The sequence below is a fragment of the Filicampus tigris genome, chromosome 9, assembly GCF_054856515.1.
Source record: "Filicampus tigris isolate MCC_2025a chromosome 9, RoL_Ftig_1.0, whole genome shotgun sequence".
NCBI lineage: Eukaryota > Metazoa > Chordata > Actinopteri > Syngnathiformes > Syngnathidae > Filicampus > Filicampus tigris.
In genome coordinates this window covers 25,906,374-25,923,960 of record NC_141225.1, presented here as the reverse complement: position 1 = coordinate 25,923,960, position 17,587 = coordinate 25,906,374, and the positions used below count along the sequence as shown (strand labels likewise).

The 17,587-nt window shown below is 52.0% G+C and overlaps 1 protein-coding gene across 2 annotated transcripts; it reads right to left on the bottom strand.

Annotated features, from left to right (window-relative positions):
- Positions 1–301: 301 nt before the first annotated feature.
- On the bottom strand, positions 302–16,206 carry LOC147142828 (semaphorin-3D-like). Of its 2 annotated transcripts, XM_086040626.1 has the most exons (19): positions 15,749–16,204; positions 15,517–15,701; positions 13,408–13,534; positions 13,144–13,298; positions 12,633–12,695; positions 12,422–12,535; positions 11,818–11,908; positions 10,693–10,818; positions 10,468–10,610; positions 9,935–10,049; positions 9,052–9,121; positions 8,835–8,979; positions 8,269–8,491; positions 6,932–7,005; positions 5,884–5,925; positions 3,545–3,699; positions 2,905–2,969; positions 2,661–2,782; positions 302–1,215 (listed from the first exon to the last, which is right to left on the bottom strand). In XM_086040626.1, exons 3-19 carry the CDS (start codon positions 13,526–13,528, stop codon positions 814–816), a joined length of 2,226 nt encoding a protein of 741 aa, XP_085896752.1. In that variant the 5' UTR covers positions 13,529–13,534; positions 15,517–15,701; positions 15,749–16,204; the 3' UTR covers positions 302–813. The 2 variants fall into 2 exon arrangements, with proteins under 2 accessions (XP_085896752.1, XP_085896753.1); XM_086040627.1 differs by having other exon boundaries at positions 3,647–3,699; positions 15,517–16,206.
- Between the last annotated feature and the right edge of the window lie 1,381 nt (positions 16,207–17,587).

The following is a 17,587-nucleotide window of genomic DNA, read 5'->3' as shown; positions in this document are numbered from 1 at the left end:
CCTGGTAACACCACTGATATGAACCACATAAATGTCTGGACACCTGTGTTTTTTTTCTAGATGTTTGTGACCATTTGGACTGCCCCTAAATGGTCGCATTTTGTAAATTTGTGACGGTGCAAGAACAAAATTCCTCTACTCGTGCATGTGCGACCCGTGAACTTGTTTTTGTCATTAATTACTGTTGATTATTTTTTGCCACACCGCTTTCTAACACCTTCTGCAAACTTGAGTCTTTTAAGTGAAAATGAGTGGAAATGAGAACATGGCTGGGATCAGGCAGACCTCTCGTGCCTCCAAATTGGTCACTTAGGTTTTTAGTAGATAAAAAGCCTTTAACGTTGCATCAGCAAAGAGAGCAAGTATGGACTGATCAGTAATATCGATAAGTGTAGGTATTCAACCCAAGCCCAGCGATATTTACTTTGCGACTTGATTTACAGCGTGCCCCTAAATTTTCGACTACCGCTACTTTGCAATTTCTTGACCAACTTTGATGCATATACAGGTAAGTACAGTACATTTACTGTTGCCATCCAGAGAACATCAGTGGCCTTTGTAGTCTGAGTGGTGGACAACAATGTATGAAGTTAGGCAAAACACTTTCTTACAGCACAAACACACATCCGCAGCGTGAGAACGAACCCTCGCAAATATCTTCTCCCAAAAACCTCACATGCAGTGTTGAGTTTCTCTCCTGGCGACTCGTGGTCCTTGGGGACAAGCTGGTGCCCGCGGGCATGATGTTGGCGACCCCTGTTCTAGGTCATGCTGTAGCGTGCGTTGTCCGCGATGTGGCCAGCGGGCGTGGTCTCAAATGGTGGCGTGAGGCGACTGGTTCCTCCTGACGCGAGCTTTGCTGCCTTCACGTTTCAGCTTGAAGGTGAAAACTTTGCGCTGCCTCCGTTTGTCTCGGAACCGCAGCTGCTCGCAGTGGCGCTCCGCCATCTTCCGCTCCTTGGCGCTGGCCGGCCACGCCCCCGTGGGGCCGGGGGGCGGTGCGGGGGCGGGGCCCGGGGCGGGCCCCGGGGCGGGCCCCGGGGCGGGGCGGAGACCGCTCGCGGGGATGACACGGAGGCGGAAGCGACCGACGATGCGAACGTATCGGCCTTCGGCGCTGCTGCAGGTGTAGATGCCGTCGTCGGCCAATTGGAGGCGCTGGAGCAGCAAACCCCTCCTGCTGCGCGAGAGCCGCTCGTCCTTGCTAACGGGAAGCTGAGGGGGAAAAAAAAAAGAAGACCCCTTCTTCAAGTGTACCTGTGTTGGTCAGAAGGAAAAACGTACCAAGGGCCAAAATGCAAATGCTCCTGTCTGAGGGAGGAAAAGCCCGGCAGTTTGTCGTTAGCCACAGATGGTTGTGCTCAAGAGCTCGTCCGCCCGCCCGTTGAGGGAGAAGCACCAGTGGCTCAAGACAAATTGTGGCAGCAATCGGTTGCCTCTCTGACATGGATCGGAAAACTCTGTCGGATAAGAGCATCGGCAATTTGGCCGTCGATATGCGGCTTATCGAGAAAAACTGCATGCAAATGTTTTGCCTGGCACCGCTTGTGTGATAGCAAGCTGAAATGGAAGCTGTCTGTCCAGAGCAAACGGCAGCCGAGCGGCGAGGTCGCGGCGTCGACGGCCGTCGGCAAGCTCCCCAAATCCACGCGGCATTTTCTTGGTCACATTGGGACGAGTCTGAGTCCTTCTAGCAATTTCCCAGCGTCAATACTGATGGAAGGTCGGTCAATCCGTCGCTGATGACGCCCGTGTCGCGCGGTGCGTCAGATGCGGTGCGAGCGCCGCTGTGCGTGGTGAATGATCAACTGCCGCACGCCAAGGCGGAAGGAAGCCCGTCTGCGATGCGGGTCGGGACGCATCCTTTGCGTTGAAATCGCTACGTGTCCGAGTGCGGACGCCGCGTTCACGTCCATCTAACTGGCGGGGTGGATCCCGGGACGTCTCGCTGTCGCATGAGGAAGCGGGCGGCGCAACTCCCATATTTGCAGCGGATGTTGACCTTGGAGGGATTCCGCTCATCCCAATCGACCAAATGATTGTAAAGGCACGAGTCGACATGGAGCCAGCCTTGTCACCAATAGCGACGACATCCCATCATGGCTGTCCAGATGGCAGCAAAGGACTACTTTGCTCTACTTGAAGCTCCTCAACTCGCTTCAGCACAAAGATGCCACAAGTGGCGCCAAAGTCAAACATTTATGGCGATGACGATATCGTCAAAGTGGCAGTGGCGGGCCACATTCCATTCGCCTCGTGTTGGCGAAGGCCAACGTGGCGCTCTAGTACTTCAGTTAGTTTTGCTGGGCTGCTTTGCACTTTGTTGTCTTGTTTCGGAGGTGTGAAGTGATCCCGGACTTTGGACGCTGTCTGTCCCTGATGCGCACTCTTCCCAGCTGGCTGGCTGCCCCCGCGTCCACTTGTTTGTCCGCGCTAGCGTTAGTCCGCGTGGAAAAACCATCCCCGCGATGCTTCCGGGCAGAGACTTCACTTGGGCTTTTTTTGTCATGGAATTTTTTGCTCGATCGATCAAGGGTTTCGGCCCTAATTTTATTGATCCGCCCCAAACAGAGGAACAGCAAAGAGGTGACCAAAACAAATGCACCGATGCCGATTGCCGCTCGTGCGAGCTTCATTGTGCACATTTCGGCGGAACTCACAAGAGGGCGCTCTTTGCTCCGCTGCAGCGTCCACGAGAGCGCCGCCTGTGGCGAGCGAGGGAAGCACTCCAGGAAGGACGCGTTTCCTTCCACGCCGTACGTCACCTTCACGTCACCCAAAACTGAAGCACAAACACGACCACCGGGGCACGGTGCAGCTTTACGTGGAGAAGAAATCCATCCATCCATCCCAACATAATACACAATGGGTGTTGTCAATTGCATTCAAATGCTAATGACTTACAATCATCTGTGATTGGACATCGACTCCAGGACTCGCCGTACGCCGGCTCGTTTCCCCGTGCGCTCCTGACGCGCGCGCACACACAAACGCAGACACGCACAAACACCGTTTGGTGGGCTGAAGATTATTTGTCAAAGGAATTGAATGTAAGAAGCTTGAAATGAAGAAGAACAGAACTTTTGGCGGAAACGTGACAGGGAAGACGAAACCTTTTTTTTATTTTTTATCGAGCACATAAAAAAAACGTATAAGTCCCGCCTTTGTGTCCCCAACCCGAACCCTGACCGACAGGGAGACGGAGCACCGACCCAGCGCCGCTGTTTCTACTCAACCGTAGGTTTTGTACTTCCCATTTGTTGGATTCAATACTCAAAAGACAAGTTTAGTGTATTAGAATTTCAAATGGACACAACGTCACTTGCAAATATTTTAAGAACCGGGGTGTGACAATTCCACTGTGGATGCTTTTTGCCTGACAAAGCCACAGGGCCTCTTCCCTGGGTGTCCTTGTCTAGACTTAGCTTCTTGACTTATTTGCAGTTTTCAATTTGTCGTGATGATAAAACAGGTGGCTACAGAACGTTGGCTACAGAATCGGGCACGGAGAAGGGCGCCCCCTAGGGGAAGGGTCGGCACATACCTGCGGCCGGAGACAAAGTATGGCGAGCACGTCTGTCCGTCCCAGGCGCAGTAGGGATCTCCGGACAAACGGCACTCACTGCAGTCGGCGTAAAAGTGGCACCTGTGGAAGGACAGCTGGGCCACGCCCCCTTCGCTGGACGCATACAGCTGTTGCTGTGGCGGCAGACAAAAGCAACTTCATCACTTGCACCGCAAATAAGATATTAGCAATTCAGGCTCGGTTGCTACAAGTGCCGCAGGGCAGACGAAGCTTTGATATTTGAAATTTGGACATGAGGTCCGAAAGAAAAAGGTGTGCTTGTACAATATTCCCTTTTGACATGAAAATCGTTCCTTCACATTTTGATTGTATTTTTGCCCCATTCATTATTTATAACAGAAAATGTGTGTACATTTTCTTTTGGGTCATTCATAATAATAGAGTAAATCAGTTAACCAATTATTGAATACAAATTTTAAAAAACACATTTAAGCGTATTTTCAAAATTGTTTAACACTAATATTTTAAACTGTGTTATTTCCATTTAGTGGGATAAGTGATAGAATATACAATTAGAAAAATTAAACAATATATTTATTTTATTTTTTATCGGTGTGATTGTGAGTGTGTGTGTGTGTGTGTGTGTGTGTTTGTCTCTGTGTGCCCTGCGATTGGCTGGCAACCAGTTTGGGGTGCCCCCCCCCCCCTACTGCCCGAAGACAGCTGGGATAGGCTCCAGCACGCCGCGACCCTTGTGAGGACAAGTGGTATTGATAATGGATGGATGGATTTAAATGGATCAATTTTAGAACAAAACATGAATGAAAGAGCGGAGCAGGCCGTACGTGCACTTGTACCAACGTTGGCAGAGAAAGTAGGGGAGGCCATTGGAAAGAGATGCATTTCTGCATCAATTGCTCCAAAATGGAATCTGATCGTTATAGCAATCGATAAGCATGCTTTTCTTCAACTAACGTCCAGGGGTCGATTTCACAGGTTCATCAAACTCTGAGTCGAATCCTGAAGTCTGAGTGGATCTACTCTGAGATGGGGAACTCTGAGTTTCCACTTCCAGAACAGCTGATTTGAATCAGTTTACTCAACTCTGAGTACCTTCACCTGGAGTTAGTTAAGCACGTGCGCCACAACTATGGGAAGACAGCATGAATGGAGCCCCGACTTGCAGAGTCACCATGACAACGAGGGAGGGGCGCGGGAGAACATTGTTGCTGGTGGTGCGCAGGTTTCGAGTCCTTTGCGGTCACAATAATATAATGGCGGAAATCTGCTTGCGTCCTATGCTGATTCTTTTATTTCATTTACACTGAAAAAATCTTCTGCATCATCTGAATCCAAATCGATTTTTTAAGTAGACTATACATCTACTTTAACTCATTCGCCGCAGACATTTCCAGACCCTCTTTTACCCAGACGTCTGAAAAAAAAATGTAAAAAAACATGAATAAATTCCTGGGATTGACTGGCTGGACTGTGAAAAGACATAAAAAATCATTGATTAAAAAATCAATGGCAGTGAATGAGTTCCAAATGTATCTGGATACAGATTTTATTTCGTGCAACCACTTGACGAAATAAAATGTAGTCAATTCAAGCATTTTTTTCAGAAGCACTTCAGACCTCGGCATAATCTCATGGGGGTACGCTGAAAAAAAAGATTGAATGGTCGGATTTGCTAAGTTATATTTCATCGAGCGATGGCACAAAATAAAATCGTCTGGGGCCAGATACATTTTTTAAGTAGATATATAGTCTACTTAAAAATGTATCTGGATTCAGTTGATTATATTTTGCGCAACCACGTTGACTTCTCATATACCGACTCGGATTTCTTTAAATGACAGACGGCAGAACTACGCTACGACAAAAATCGCCTGGGCGAATTGAAGGCATGAGGAAATGAAAAGGGGTGCGTGGCTCTGAAAGAGGGCGGAGACAGAGAGAAACTGGTGGTTCATTTGGATAAACCTGCTCTTACTGCGGTAACTGAGCGGGAGCTTCAGTTACCTCTCTCTCTGAAACCGGCTAGAGTTAGCGGTCTTTCTCTAGTTTGAGTTACCTCCCTTTTTGAAACGGAAAAGTCAGAGTTTCCCTCATTTCGGGGTTAGCAGACGCTGAGTTTGCACTCAAACTAAAACTTTCTGCTTTGTGAAACGGACCCCGGGTTTCACAATATTTTGGTGGGATGCAATGAGTAAACAATCCCAGCGCAGGCTTTCACATTTTAGGAGCAACTGATGCAAAAATTCATCTCGACACACATGGACCGAATGATGCCGTTTGCCATTGTAATCCATCGCATTCAATGAATGGTGGGAAAATGTGAGACGCGGACCTACTTTCTTGCTGGAGAGTTTCATTTGGCGGATGGCGACTCCACTCTGGAGAGCAAACATGTTCAAATTCATTATTCCAGTTAAGACGCATACAAACGTCAAAATGTCCAGTGGCAGCAAATCAACACGCGACCGTGCGCGGGTTGGACAACACACAGGTCTATACGGGTGCCCGGATAAAGGGTTGAATTTGTTCTGCAGAAAGAGAGAATCGAGACTTCCTCAAGCTCAGAGTGCAACATGAATGATGAATAATGAATGAGCTGGGAGGTCATAAAGTAGCTTTGCATACAGAGAACCTCTTGTGAGTTAGCTTTCACATTTCTATTTCTATTTTGGGAAAGAGTGGGGTTTGGAGGCTGTGAAACTGTTTTGCAGGCCCACACTCCATTTCACAAAGTGGCAGTAATGCAGCAAAGGTTTTTTGCCAACCGCTAAAAGACAGAGGAAGGAAACACAAAGAGAAAAAGGAAAACAAAGAGAAGAAAGGACAAAGGAAAAAGAACAAAAAGAAAAAAGAAGACGAAGAAAAAACGGTCATGTATCCACATGGCAACTTTCTTTTGGTTTGCACAAGGACTAGGGAGCATTTTAATCCACCGGGATCGTATCTTTGGCAACAAATGTGACACGCGATTCTGGTGGAGGGAAGCCAAACTTTCAAGACAAACGTTGAGGAGCTCAAGCGGCGGCAGGCTCACACCTCACAGTGGCATAGATTGGCAAATAAGTGCGTGAAATGTCAAACGTATGCGAGTGTCAAGCCCGCACGTGATGGTGTACACGGTGCGCTCCAATGACCATTTTCCTCAAATCGGTTCAGATCGTGGATGCGTTTTTCATCTGTTGGACCTTTTTTCCCGCCCGGATTGACGCTGGACGGACCTTTGACGTTTACCGACGGAAGCGTGGTTAAAATAAGACCGACAGACGATTGCGGTTTGGTTCGGCTTGAGAAAACCAGGGATGACGGACGGGTGCCCGGGCCGCTGGCGGCTGACAACGACCCCGGGCCTTGTCTTTGAGGAAAAATGGACGCGTGCCAAGTCACCTGAAAGACGCTGAGCTCTTCGAGAAGCATCCCCCCCGTCGCCGAGGTCACGACCTTCAGCACCTTGCCGTCATCTGCGGCGTATGCAAACACAGAAATGGGGACAAGAAAAGCAACGGACAAAGGGGACAAGAAAAGCAACGGACAAAGGGGACAAGAAAAGCAACGGACAAAACTTCCGCCGACAGACGTCGCCACAAAGCGCTGCGCGAGCGTCGGCTGACATGGGCCGCTTTCCATTTTCAGCTCTCCTGCAGCAAGTCCGCTAAAACCAAAATCACTCTGGCAGCGAGTCCACTGAAACTTGCGGGAGTGACATTCGCCCAATGCGAACCCGTCGGCATTGGCTTCCTGTCCGCTTGGCATGCCATTTCAAGGTTTTGCTACTTACCGATAAAATTTGACACGGCTTAGCAGCTTCCTATCTCGTCGACCTACAGTGAGACCGTACGTTCCGTCACGCGGGTTCTAGAGCGTTTTCTAGTCGGGCAACGGTGCTGTGGAGATTTCCGCATTGAGCGACCGGGCAGGGAGCCACTTGACCCAAGTGGTCTTCCTGCAGCACTTCATTGGATTGACTGTCACATTATTTAAACTAGCACTGTATACATCATCGTAATACGTCTTCAATGTTGCCCACTGGGCATCCATTGCAGCCTGATCCTCCTCGGAAGGGGGATTCCCCCATCTGTGGTCCCTTCTCAAGGTTTCTCATTTTACCCCGGATGGGATTTTTGGAGTTTTTGCTTGCCCTCCTGGGGGTTAAGATCCGGGGATGCTGACAGCTATGGGCATGTGAAGCCCTTTGAGACTTTCCTGTGATTAAGGGCTAGACAAATACATTTGACTTGACTTGACTTTGCGCTTTCTTATTCTGAAGTGATTTGAAATACAGTTCAGTGCAATCCTGACTTAGGAGCGCCTCGACGTATCCTTATTTTGCCATATTTCACTTAGGAGCGAAACGAAAACCAATGAGTGTCAGTTGCGGTACCCCGGAGTGCGGGCAAGGAGAGCCGCACTCACCTTCAGCCGTTTCCCTGCACGGGACAAGGAGACAAACGCGCAAATAGAAAATGAGAACGCTCGCCTCCTGACGTCAGGTGCTAGGCCACGCCCCTTAAAGACACAGCCAACACAAGCAGCACTTTCCTACAAACGCTGTCTTTGGATGTATCCGATCCGGCGCAAAGTTTTGAGGGCCTTTCGGCTCATTTCGCCAGTTTGATGTCTAAGTGGACGGAGTCAGGAGCTCAGTGACAGGACCGATACTAGTCGGAAGTGAAGGTAGCACAATGCTAAATGTGACGGCGCCTTTGGCGAGCGCGCTTGCTGACCCGTTCCCAGGAACAAGACGTCGGTGGTTCGGCCCTCCGCATCCAGTCTGTCCACCAGCAGACTGGTCAGCAGGTAGGACACGTTGACGCGCGTGAAGAGCGGTCGCCCGCCCGCAGGCAGGACGGCTTCCCACATGAGTTGATGCCGCCGCATGAAGTTCACCACCTCGTCCGGGAAATCCTCGGTGGACGCGTGCACGGTGTCGTACGTCTTGCTGGGGCACTGGAGGACCGCAAGTCGGGGTCGGGGTTGGGGTTAGACAGATGCGGAGGCCGGACACGTTCGCTGGAAACCACTCCAAGATAGTCAGACAAGTCAGAGGGCAGGCACACTTGGAAGACTTCAAGGAACCGATGGGTTCAAATGAACTAACCCGTGACATCGCAGGCATGACGTGAAGTGCCCAAAATGTCCAACGTGGCCGCATACAGGAGATGATATTCTTTTGATACTTAATCGGCTTCGACATTTTCTCAGGAACTCAGATGCCCCTCACGTTTGCATGTTTATTCCTGATACATATTGACTGGGGGAATACTACAAAAAGGATTTGGGAGAAACTCACAGCCCCGGGTCTAGGGTAGGGCACGCGGCCTTTGAACTCCACCCAGCGATGGTCGGGACCCTCCCGGTGGGCGAACGGCCCGTTGAAGGACGCGCGTATGCTTGCCATGGAGAAGGCGCACACAGCCGAGCCAGCCAACAGAGAGCTGAGGGCCAAAGAAGATCTAGTTCTAGTAGTCCTTTCCTTGCATGAAAATGAAAATTGATGTGAGGCTTACCTGGAAGTCCGGAAGAGACCGTAGATGACGGGGTTCTGAGGATCTTTTGTCTCCAGAACAAAGACATCCTCTGAAGGAAGACAAGCAGCAAGTCTTCATGTTTGCAACCAAACGCCCGCCGTCCGACTCCAATCCCACCGCTACGCCAGAGGAGTTCCCATCAGGTCCAACGCGCGCTTGCCACGACTAACGACTGACATGACGCTGGTTCTGGCTTTGAATCCTGGCATGCAACACCTCGATGGCGGGCACGGCGGACACGGACGGAGATGGCGGACACGGACGGAGATGGCTGACACGGACGGAGATGGCTGACACGGACGGAGATGGCTGACACGGACGGAGATGGCTGACACGGACAAAGCTGGCGTACACGGACGGAGACGGCAGACACGGACGAAAATGGCGGACACGGAAAATGATGGCTGACATGGAAAATGATGGCGGACAAGGACAAAAATGGCGGACACGGACAACGATGGCTGACAGGGACAACGATGGCTGACACGGCCGAAAATGGCGGACACGGACGAAGATGGCGGACACGGACGAAGATGGCGGACACGGACAGAGCTGGCGGACACGGACGGAGATGGCTGACACAAACGATGATGGTGGACCCGGACGATGATGGCGGACCCGGACGATGATGGCGGACGCGGACGATGATGGCGGACACGGACGATGATGGCGGACACGGACGATGATGGCGGACACGGACAGAGCTGGCGTACACGGACGGAGATGGCTGACACAAACGATGATGGCGGACCCGGACGATGATGGCGGACACGGACGATGATGGCGGACACGGACGATGATGGCGGACACGTCAAGACAGTTGTAGAAAGACCGCAAAGGTGAAGGGCGTGAGCGGACTTACCAAGTTGGTCGAAATGCGTGTGAACGCCAGACGGCCCAGGGACAGAACACACCAAGCGAGCTTTGAGGAAGGTGGTCCAGCGGTTGATCAGGCTCCGCCTCCCTCCCACGTCGTTCTTCGTCCAGCAGACAAGGAGCGGCAAAAGTGCAAGCGGTGAGTGGGCAGGGCCAGCAAGAGTCTTCTCTACACTATCAAAGGCAGCGGGTGAGGGATTTTGGAAGTGCGGGAGACTCATATGTCTCCCCAGCACCCCCGAGGGCCCCCCCGACCCGGCGGCGCCTGTGCAGCGTGGCCCGGGAGCCATTTGTCGGAATGCTGTAAAAAGGGCTGGCAGCCAATGAGCCTCTTTGCTGAGTCCCGTGTATTTGATGGAAATGTTTGGTGTCGCTGCCACGTCAAGAGACAGATATCGCCCGCCGCGGCCGCGGCCACGGCCGCCGCCGCCGGCTCCTTATTCCATTGCCTGTGCGTATACATCGCGTTGCCGCTTTGTGCAAACCGAGGTGCCTTCAAGGCCCAGGTGGCGCTCGTACCTTACAAACTCGAGCCACTCGGCTGTAGAGCTTCTTGTCCCAAGGCTCCGCCTCCACCGCCGCCTCCCTGAAGAAGAAGTAGATCTTGTCGTCTGCGGCGTTGTGAGTTTCGGCCATGGCGAAGGAAGCCACGAATTGGGGAACTGACGGGACCGGACAAAGGAGTCAGAGGGTGTCGGTGCGGCCGTCTCCGGCGTCAGCAAGCGCGTCGCGCGCGGGTGTCACCGTTCAGCCAGTTGTGATCGTACGCTTCCGTGCGGAGGTGGCGGCCGCCGGCCTCCGTGGACGTCCGGAAGATGGCGGCGTTGGTTCCCATGAAGTCCGCCGACGTGCCGGCATACACGTGGCCATCTGAAGAATGAGGCGTTCAATCTTTGGCTTTCGCAGCCCAAACACACCGGTCAAGCTCCATCTCAAGGGGGAAAAATGCAGCGTGAGCAGTCCTGCCTGCCGCGACTTTGTTTTTCTCACTGCTTCTCTCGGCACAGACGGGGAGTCGACTCGTTGAGCCGTCGCCGTTGACTTGCCAAAAAGCAACTGGACTTGGACTGGGGAGCTCAAGTCTCGGGACTTGCCTTACCTTGAGACCCACTGCAGTGTCCTCCGACGCACAACACGCGGCAGCTCGCGACGACGGGCCGGCCGCGAACGTGATGGGACCGATTCTCAAGAGCAGATCGTGCAGCCAATTGAGAAAGCGCCGTGACAAACCGCCGCTGCCGCTTGGGAACGAAAGGCTACGACTTGATCCCAACTTGGCGGCACACCGGAGCCACGGGGCGCAGTGCTGCTGCGGCGACGCTTCGCTTCCCTTGCATCAGAATCCATCCGAGTTGGATGTCTGTTGTGCTCTGGGTCGGTCCTGATTTCCTAGCCCGTGGTAAGTTGTTAGTGCCTTCCCGCTCCCCTCCTTCCTAGTTGCCGGCAAATGTTTTCTTTTTTTGGCCGTTGCGCCATTTTCACTTGAAATGAGCGTAGTCCTTTTGGCACTTTTTCTCCCAACTACCTTTGCTCTCGCTTTTTTCCTACGCTGGAGCAGTTTCCTTGTTAGTTGGCTCCTTTTGCGAATGAAGACTGGCGTTTGGACATCACAAGGCTCTGTGTCTGCTTTGGGCTCTGACCAGTCACCAATTCAAACTCGTTGTTGGCATCTTGTATTTGCACTTGTGACCTTCTCACAATCCCAATCACAGTGATGTCATCGAAGGTGCTAGCAGCTAACGCTCAACCGCATGCTCTGTTAGCGGCACTCTTGAGACACGTGAGCAACAACTTTGGCAAAAGCTAACATTCCGCTAGTTTGGCCTCAAACAGGAAAAACAGACGCGTGCGCGTGCGCGCGTGCATTACCACTGAGTCGAGCGGTGAAAGGTTCTCTGGGACTGTACGGACATTTTCCCAGTCCGGCCGTGACGGTGTGAGGCAGCAGCGAGAACGCCTCCTGCGGGACACACATTTGCATGAACGCATCAAGACAATTTCGGAACCAACAACTTAGTTGAGGCTTAGGGTCGGCCGCTGGACGGCGCCATTTGTACAGCGTCCCGCTCGCAATTTCAGGTCCCGGCTCACTGGGCTATGGGCTCGGTCACGGAACACTGAGTCAACTCTTAAGTCAAGGTTCCACTCCATCCCTCATCACCTTTTCATTATTTCATGAGATCATTGGTTGGCTATCGTTTCAATTGTGAAAAAAGGAGCATTCAGTACATAGCTCATTATTTCATGAAACTATATTTGACCTACACATGTGACTTTCTTTAACCTCATCTAAGACTGAGCCGGCCCATCCACTCAAACGTTTGCCCACCCCTAAACTCCAAGCTAAATGACTTCTTGGAATTTGTTCCACTCGAGCGGCCACTCGATCACTCCGTCGCAAAATGCCGATCGTCGGCAGGAGTGCCACGCGGCGGCGGCGGAGGAGCGGCAAAGCCGACGAGCGAGCGCTCACCTTAAGTCCGGCTTGGAGGAGGCCGCACCGCGGCCTGAAGGCGCCCGTGCCGCAGACGTAAACGTGCGTGTTGTTGACGGCTTGCAGCAAGCGCACAAAGTTGGCGCAGTCGTCCTGACGAGGAACAAAAAGTAGGGTTAAAAAAAAACAACAACAAAACAAAACAGCTCAACACTCTTTGTCTTTGTCCCCTTTGAAGGCGTCGACTTACGTGCAAACTCTTTCCGATGACGAGGCAGTGCTGCACGGCGCCGTCAGCGGCAGGCCAGGAAACCTGCGGACGCCGCCGCCACGGCAACAAGCTCACTTTTCAAACAGCTACCACCAAATTGAACAAAGTTGATTCCTCAAGAATTACACACATTTTTTCTTGAGTAACATCAGCCCAAATGGAGGTGGGGGTTGGGGGCAGGGTTCTTACAAAAAAAAGTGGTCACGTTGTATAGGATGTGTCATACGTCTAATGTTCCAAATGTACAGTGGATCGAATAATGTGCAAAGAATTCGGCCCACTGAACGTAGGACCAATTAGTGCGTTGCACTCGTGTTTTCGGCATGCCGGGTTACTTGCTCGTTTATCCTGGCGTAGTTTGAGCAAAATGGGTTTGACTCGCAAATGTACGTCGGTTAGCGACCTAGCTAGCGTGCGTGGCATTGCGCTGAGGCCGAGGACACTGAGGTGTCATTGATGTGGTGCGGCGGCGACCTCGCGGATGTCCGACCGTGTTCCAAGGAAGATCGACGCTGTCCGAGCTCAGCACGTGGACGTGATCTTTCCCTCCGACCAATAAGCGGCCATGATCTTCATCCAAAAGGAGCACCTGGAAACCACCGCTGGTCCCGCCCCCCCAGTAGACCGCCGAGCCGTTCTTCAGTTCTGTCAATCGAAGCCCAACGTGAACGGACTTCCAGTTCTTGGTCTCCTGTCCCGCAACCTCCGGCCGGCTACCAGCTTAAGAGCAGAAGCTGACGGCGGCGTTTCCTACCTTGATGCGACAGCTTCAGCCTGGCTTCCCATCGGCCGAGGGTGTTTGCGCCTGTCGCCGTTATCGCGGCCAGTGGGAGGAGCCACAGCAGCACGATGCAAACAGACCACGGCGACGCCATTTGGATCTGAAGCGGACGCAAAGATGGCCAACGAGGTCACTGGAAAATTGCTTTCAGTTCCTGTTCAACTTACGACATCATATTTGGCTGTTGTACATTTTTGGCATATCGATGAAAAAAAATAAATAAAAATAAAAAAAAATTGCCGTTATGTACTTTTGAGACGGACTTAGTTATGATGGCCTCACAAAGCTGCGCATGCACACGCAGATCATGCAGGCTCCGCAGAGCTCCAATAGACCGACCGCTTCGAGGTATGTGCTGAAAATAGTAACATATGCCACAATCCCGTGTGATTGTCCATTTTGGTCAATTTTCTGCTTAGGTCATTTGAAACGAGAAACCCATCTTCAAAAAACAGCACCGAGCGGCATGGTCGTCTTTTGTTTTGGCACTGGTCTCATCGGCTATTAGCGGGGCAATTAGCTTAGCAAGACCAACAGCAACACACTACGGGACAGCCAGAGTTTGGTTTAGTGTTTTTTAGCAGGAGAGTCTAACTTTTGAGAGGAAAAAAATACTGCCGTTGAAGAATAGAACAAGGAGCAGCGGGAACATAGTCGGAGAATGGTCGGTTGGCTCTGTTTATTGCAGCCAGCCGCAGTCATCATCTTCTTTTGCTTTTTTTCTGGGTGTGAAATCCCCGATTTGTGATCACTTTCGGGAGTCTGTAGAATCCTTTTCAGCCTTTTGCCCCTCGATTTGTCCAGCCAACGACAACGCACGTAGCAGGCACGGCAAACGTCCTTCTTGCTTCGCTTAACAATAACAAATGAAGCGGGAGCGAGCAGGACATCCAAAATGGCCGCGGGCAGTGCATTCTGGGTGATCCTCGGCGACTTCGAAAGTGGCGTCGTAAGACGGCTGCCCTCTGGCTTCCGCCATTTTAAAAGATAAATGTAAAAAAAAAAAAAAGACATTTATGTTGTCATTTTTGTCAGCGGGTCTTGTAAGCCCCGCCCTCGATAAGGGGTAGTCAACCCCCAAAATTGTCTTTACCACATGTTGTATGCGCCCCCACCAGTCCCAACGCGGCATTCTGATTACAATTGTTTTTGTGGAGTATGAGTTATGAAGCAAAATCCAATGGATAAAAACAGGTGGCTTTTGCTGCTTGTGTTCCAGAGACTCAATATTAATCGGAACATCAAGTTTAGACTAGTGGGGATGCATAGATTAGAACATATTCATGTAAGACCATTTTGGGGATCGGCTTCCGCTTTAAGGTCTCACCATGCAGTCATTTAGCTGTTTTTCTACCAGACAATCGATTGCTTTAAATCACATCAGATATTTTGAAGTAAAAATAGTATCAAATTGTGAGCTTTTCGTTGAAGAAAGAGTCGTTTGAGTTTTTTGTGTATTGTTATTATGACAAGTCATCATATAATTTAAAGTGGAAAGCGTGTTTTTGTGGCAAATACATTTCTCTAGGAAACGAAATTATCTGTGCTGATGTGAACTACAGGCATGCTCATACGCACACGCGCGCAAAGTAATGTTTACTTAGTATGACAGAACAATGACATCCAAATTTAGACTAGAATTGATGAATAGCAGCTCAACACACAACAATAGTGCAGGAAAAGCGCACGCGCGCACACACCACGCACAGGAGGAAACACACACAATGGAGGAAATGTAGTCACGTACTCTCACGCGGTTTTCACGCGTAAGAGGAAATTCACAGGCACACACAGGATACGGGAAGGCATCAACAATGGCGGGAGCCCAAAGTGACACAAACGCGCCTGACCCCAAAATCAAAGGAAGAAGTCAACAAATAGGACTAAATAAATAAACGCTACGGTACGCAGGGAACGTTGAGAGGCCAAGCGCAGCAGCACTCAAGCCGCCGCCGCCGCCTCGCAAGCAAGCAAGCAAGCAACAAGAAGTTGTATGTTGAGCTTTTCCACTTGTCTTGCTGCAGTCAACACTTCTTTCCAGCTCTTCATCGCGCCAATTAAGTTCCTTCAATTGCGGCTCACCTGTCCTTTTGGCGTCCTGACGTCAGGGCGACGAGGGTGACGTCATAGACCGGAGAAGCGCGACGTCCGTCCGACTTGCGGCGAGACCGCCGCGGTCGTGTTAGTCGACGTCCAAGTAGCGCAGCGCGTGAGGTGGAGCAGGTGGGCCCGATGGGCTTCTCATGCGCTTGTCGACTGGAGCTGGCCTCGGTTGCGCGTGCGCGTGCAGCTGCGCTTGTCGACTGGAGCTGGCCTCGGTTGCGCGTGCGCGTGCAGCTGCTCGCCTGCTCGCCTGCTCGCCTGCTCGCCTGCTCGCCTGCTCGCCTGCTCGCCTGCTCGCCTGCTCGCCTGCTCGCCTGCTCGCCTGCTCGCCTGCTCGCCTGCTCGCCTGCTCGCCTGCTCGCCTGCTCGCCTGCTCGCCTGCTCGCCTGCTCGCCTGCTCGCCTGCTCGCCCGCCCTCGGGCGGCCTGGGACAACATTTGCCTTGCTTGGGTTCAGGTGGGCGTGCTCTGCTCTTCTGTCTCTTCTGCCCTCCTCTGGTGAGAGGCGCTGAGTCCTCGCTCGCTGCTCGGCCATTTGGAGTGAGTGCACCGAGAAGAGTTCTCCAAACGTCCGGCACAAATCCCGTCGTTGCCATCGTCGGGAATGAGCCAACGACACATGAGTCCCAAGGCAGTCGACACAAATTCACTCGATTCCTGCATGGCGCATGTTAGTCAAGAAGTGAAAAGGCCAATCGCGCACAGCAGCAATTTGAAAAGCTTCTCGAAGCAAGCTCAGCTGTCATTCGGGTTTTGGCACCGTCACCTGCGGTACAACCTGAAAACGCTCATGCAGGTTGTGCAAAAAGACTTTTCACATAACTGTTTCATCCTTCGTAGCAGGAATCCAAAAGAGGTTGTGATTACGCTCCATCTGCGGACGAACCGCGGTGACGACGGCGGGCGGCGCGCCGGCCCGGCGGCCGGCACGTCTGCTTCGCGCTCGTCCGGCGAGCTTTTGTCCTGCAACTTTGCAAAAACTCCATTGAAGAGCGACTGGCAAAATTGTCGCTTGTCTGTTGGGGGGATGAACCGGCCACTTATTTGTTCACTGCCATTGATTGGCGACCGGTCCGGGACGCGGCCCGCCTCTTGCTCGCAAAACGTCCGCTTGGACCCGGCCTAGCGAGGACACGCACCATGAAAAAGCCGTGGCCGACAACACAGCCTTCCCAAGCAAAACATTCTTGCCTTCATCAGGGTCGCGACAGCTAGGAAGAAAGCTGAATGGCAGTCTAGTCCAAAGTGGATCACGTGACTTCTCCCGCCGATGACGTCGTCACATCGCGGACCGGCCGCGGCGCCTTTGGCCCCGCTAGCCAAGGCGATTGGCGTCCGTCCCACAAGATGGCGGACGGATAGCTGGAAGCCAGGACTTTGTCGTCGGCGCCGTCCACGTAGAATCGGTCAGGTTTGCCATCAGCTGCATTGTCTGCGCCTGACGCGGAAACCAAGCGCAGAGGAACAGGAAGTTAGCGACTGTCGGCATGAGCGCTCCTCCTAAATATTCGCGATTCGCCGCTGGCAATATCGCAGCAGCTTTTTGAGGGGATTCGACCACAAACGGGCAAGTCCCAAATTCCACCTGCACGCCTTCACTGGAGTCCCACGCGGACACAGGATTTGTGGCTTCCGAGCACATAGCTCAGGTCGAACCTTTCCTCTGCGGTTGAGGGAATTTTCTTCCGGCGGGCTCCTTTGTTGTCTTCCGCAAAACAACGGAGCGACGATGGCGCTCGTGCCGTCTGTTTCGTCGCGCCGACTCAAATTGCTTTTATGAAAACAGTTGCTGGAGTCCGTGCTAAAAAAACAAAACGACAGTCCAGAGCAGCATGCCTCTGTTGCGTTCGTTCTCGTCACCGGCCACGAGCGAAGCAACCGATGACGAAATTCCTTTTTCAACATCTCAAGCTCATTTTTGAGGCGGCCCGCCCGGATTGGAGTTCTTGTTGCCCTCAGACCACGGAGAATGTTACAGACGCTCAACGTCAGGGCTCTTCCAATTAGGCTCGTACGATGACGATTCCAACACCGATCATTCCGATACTGAT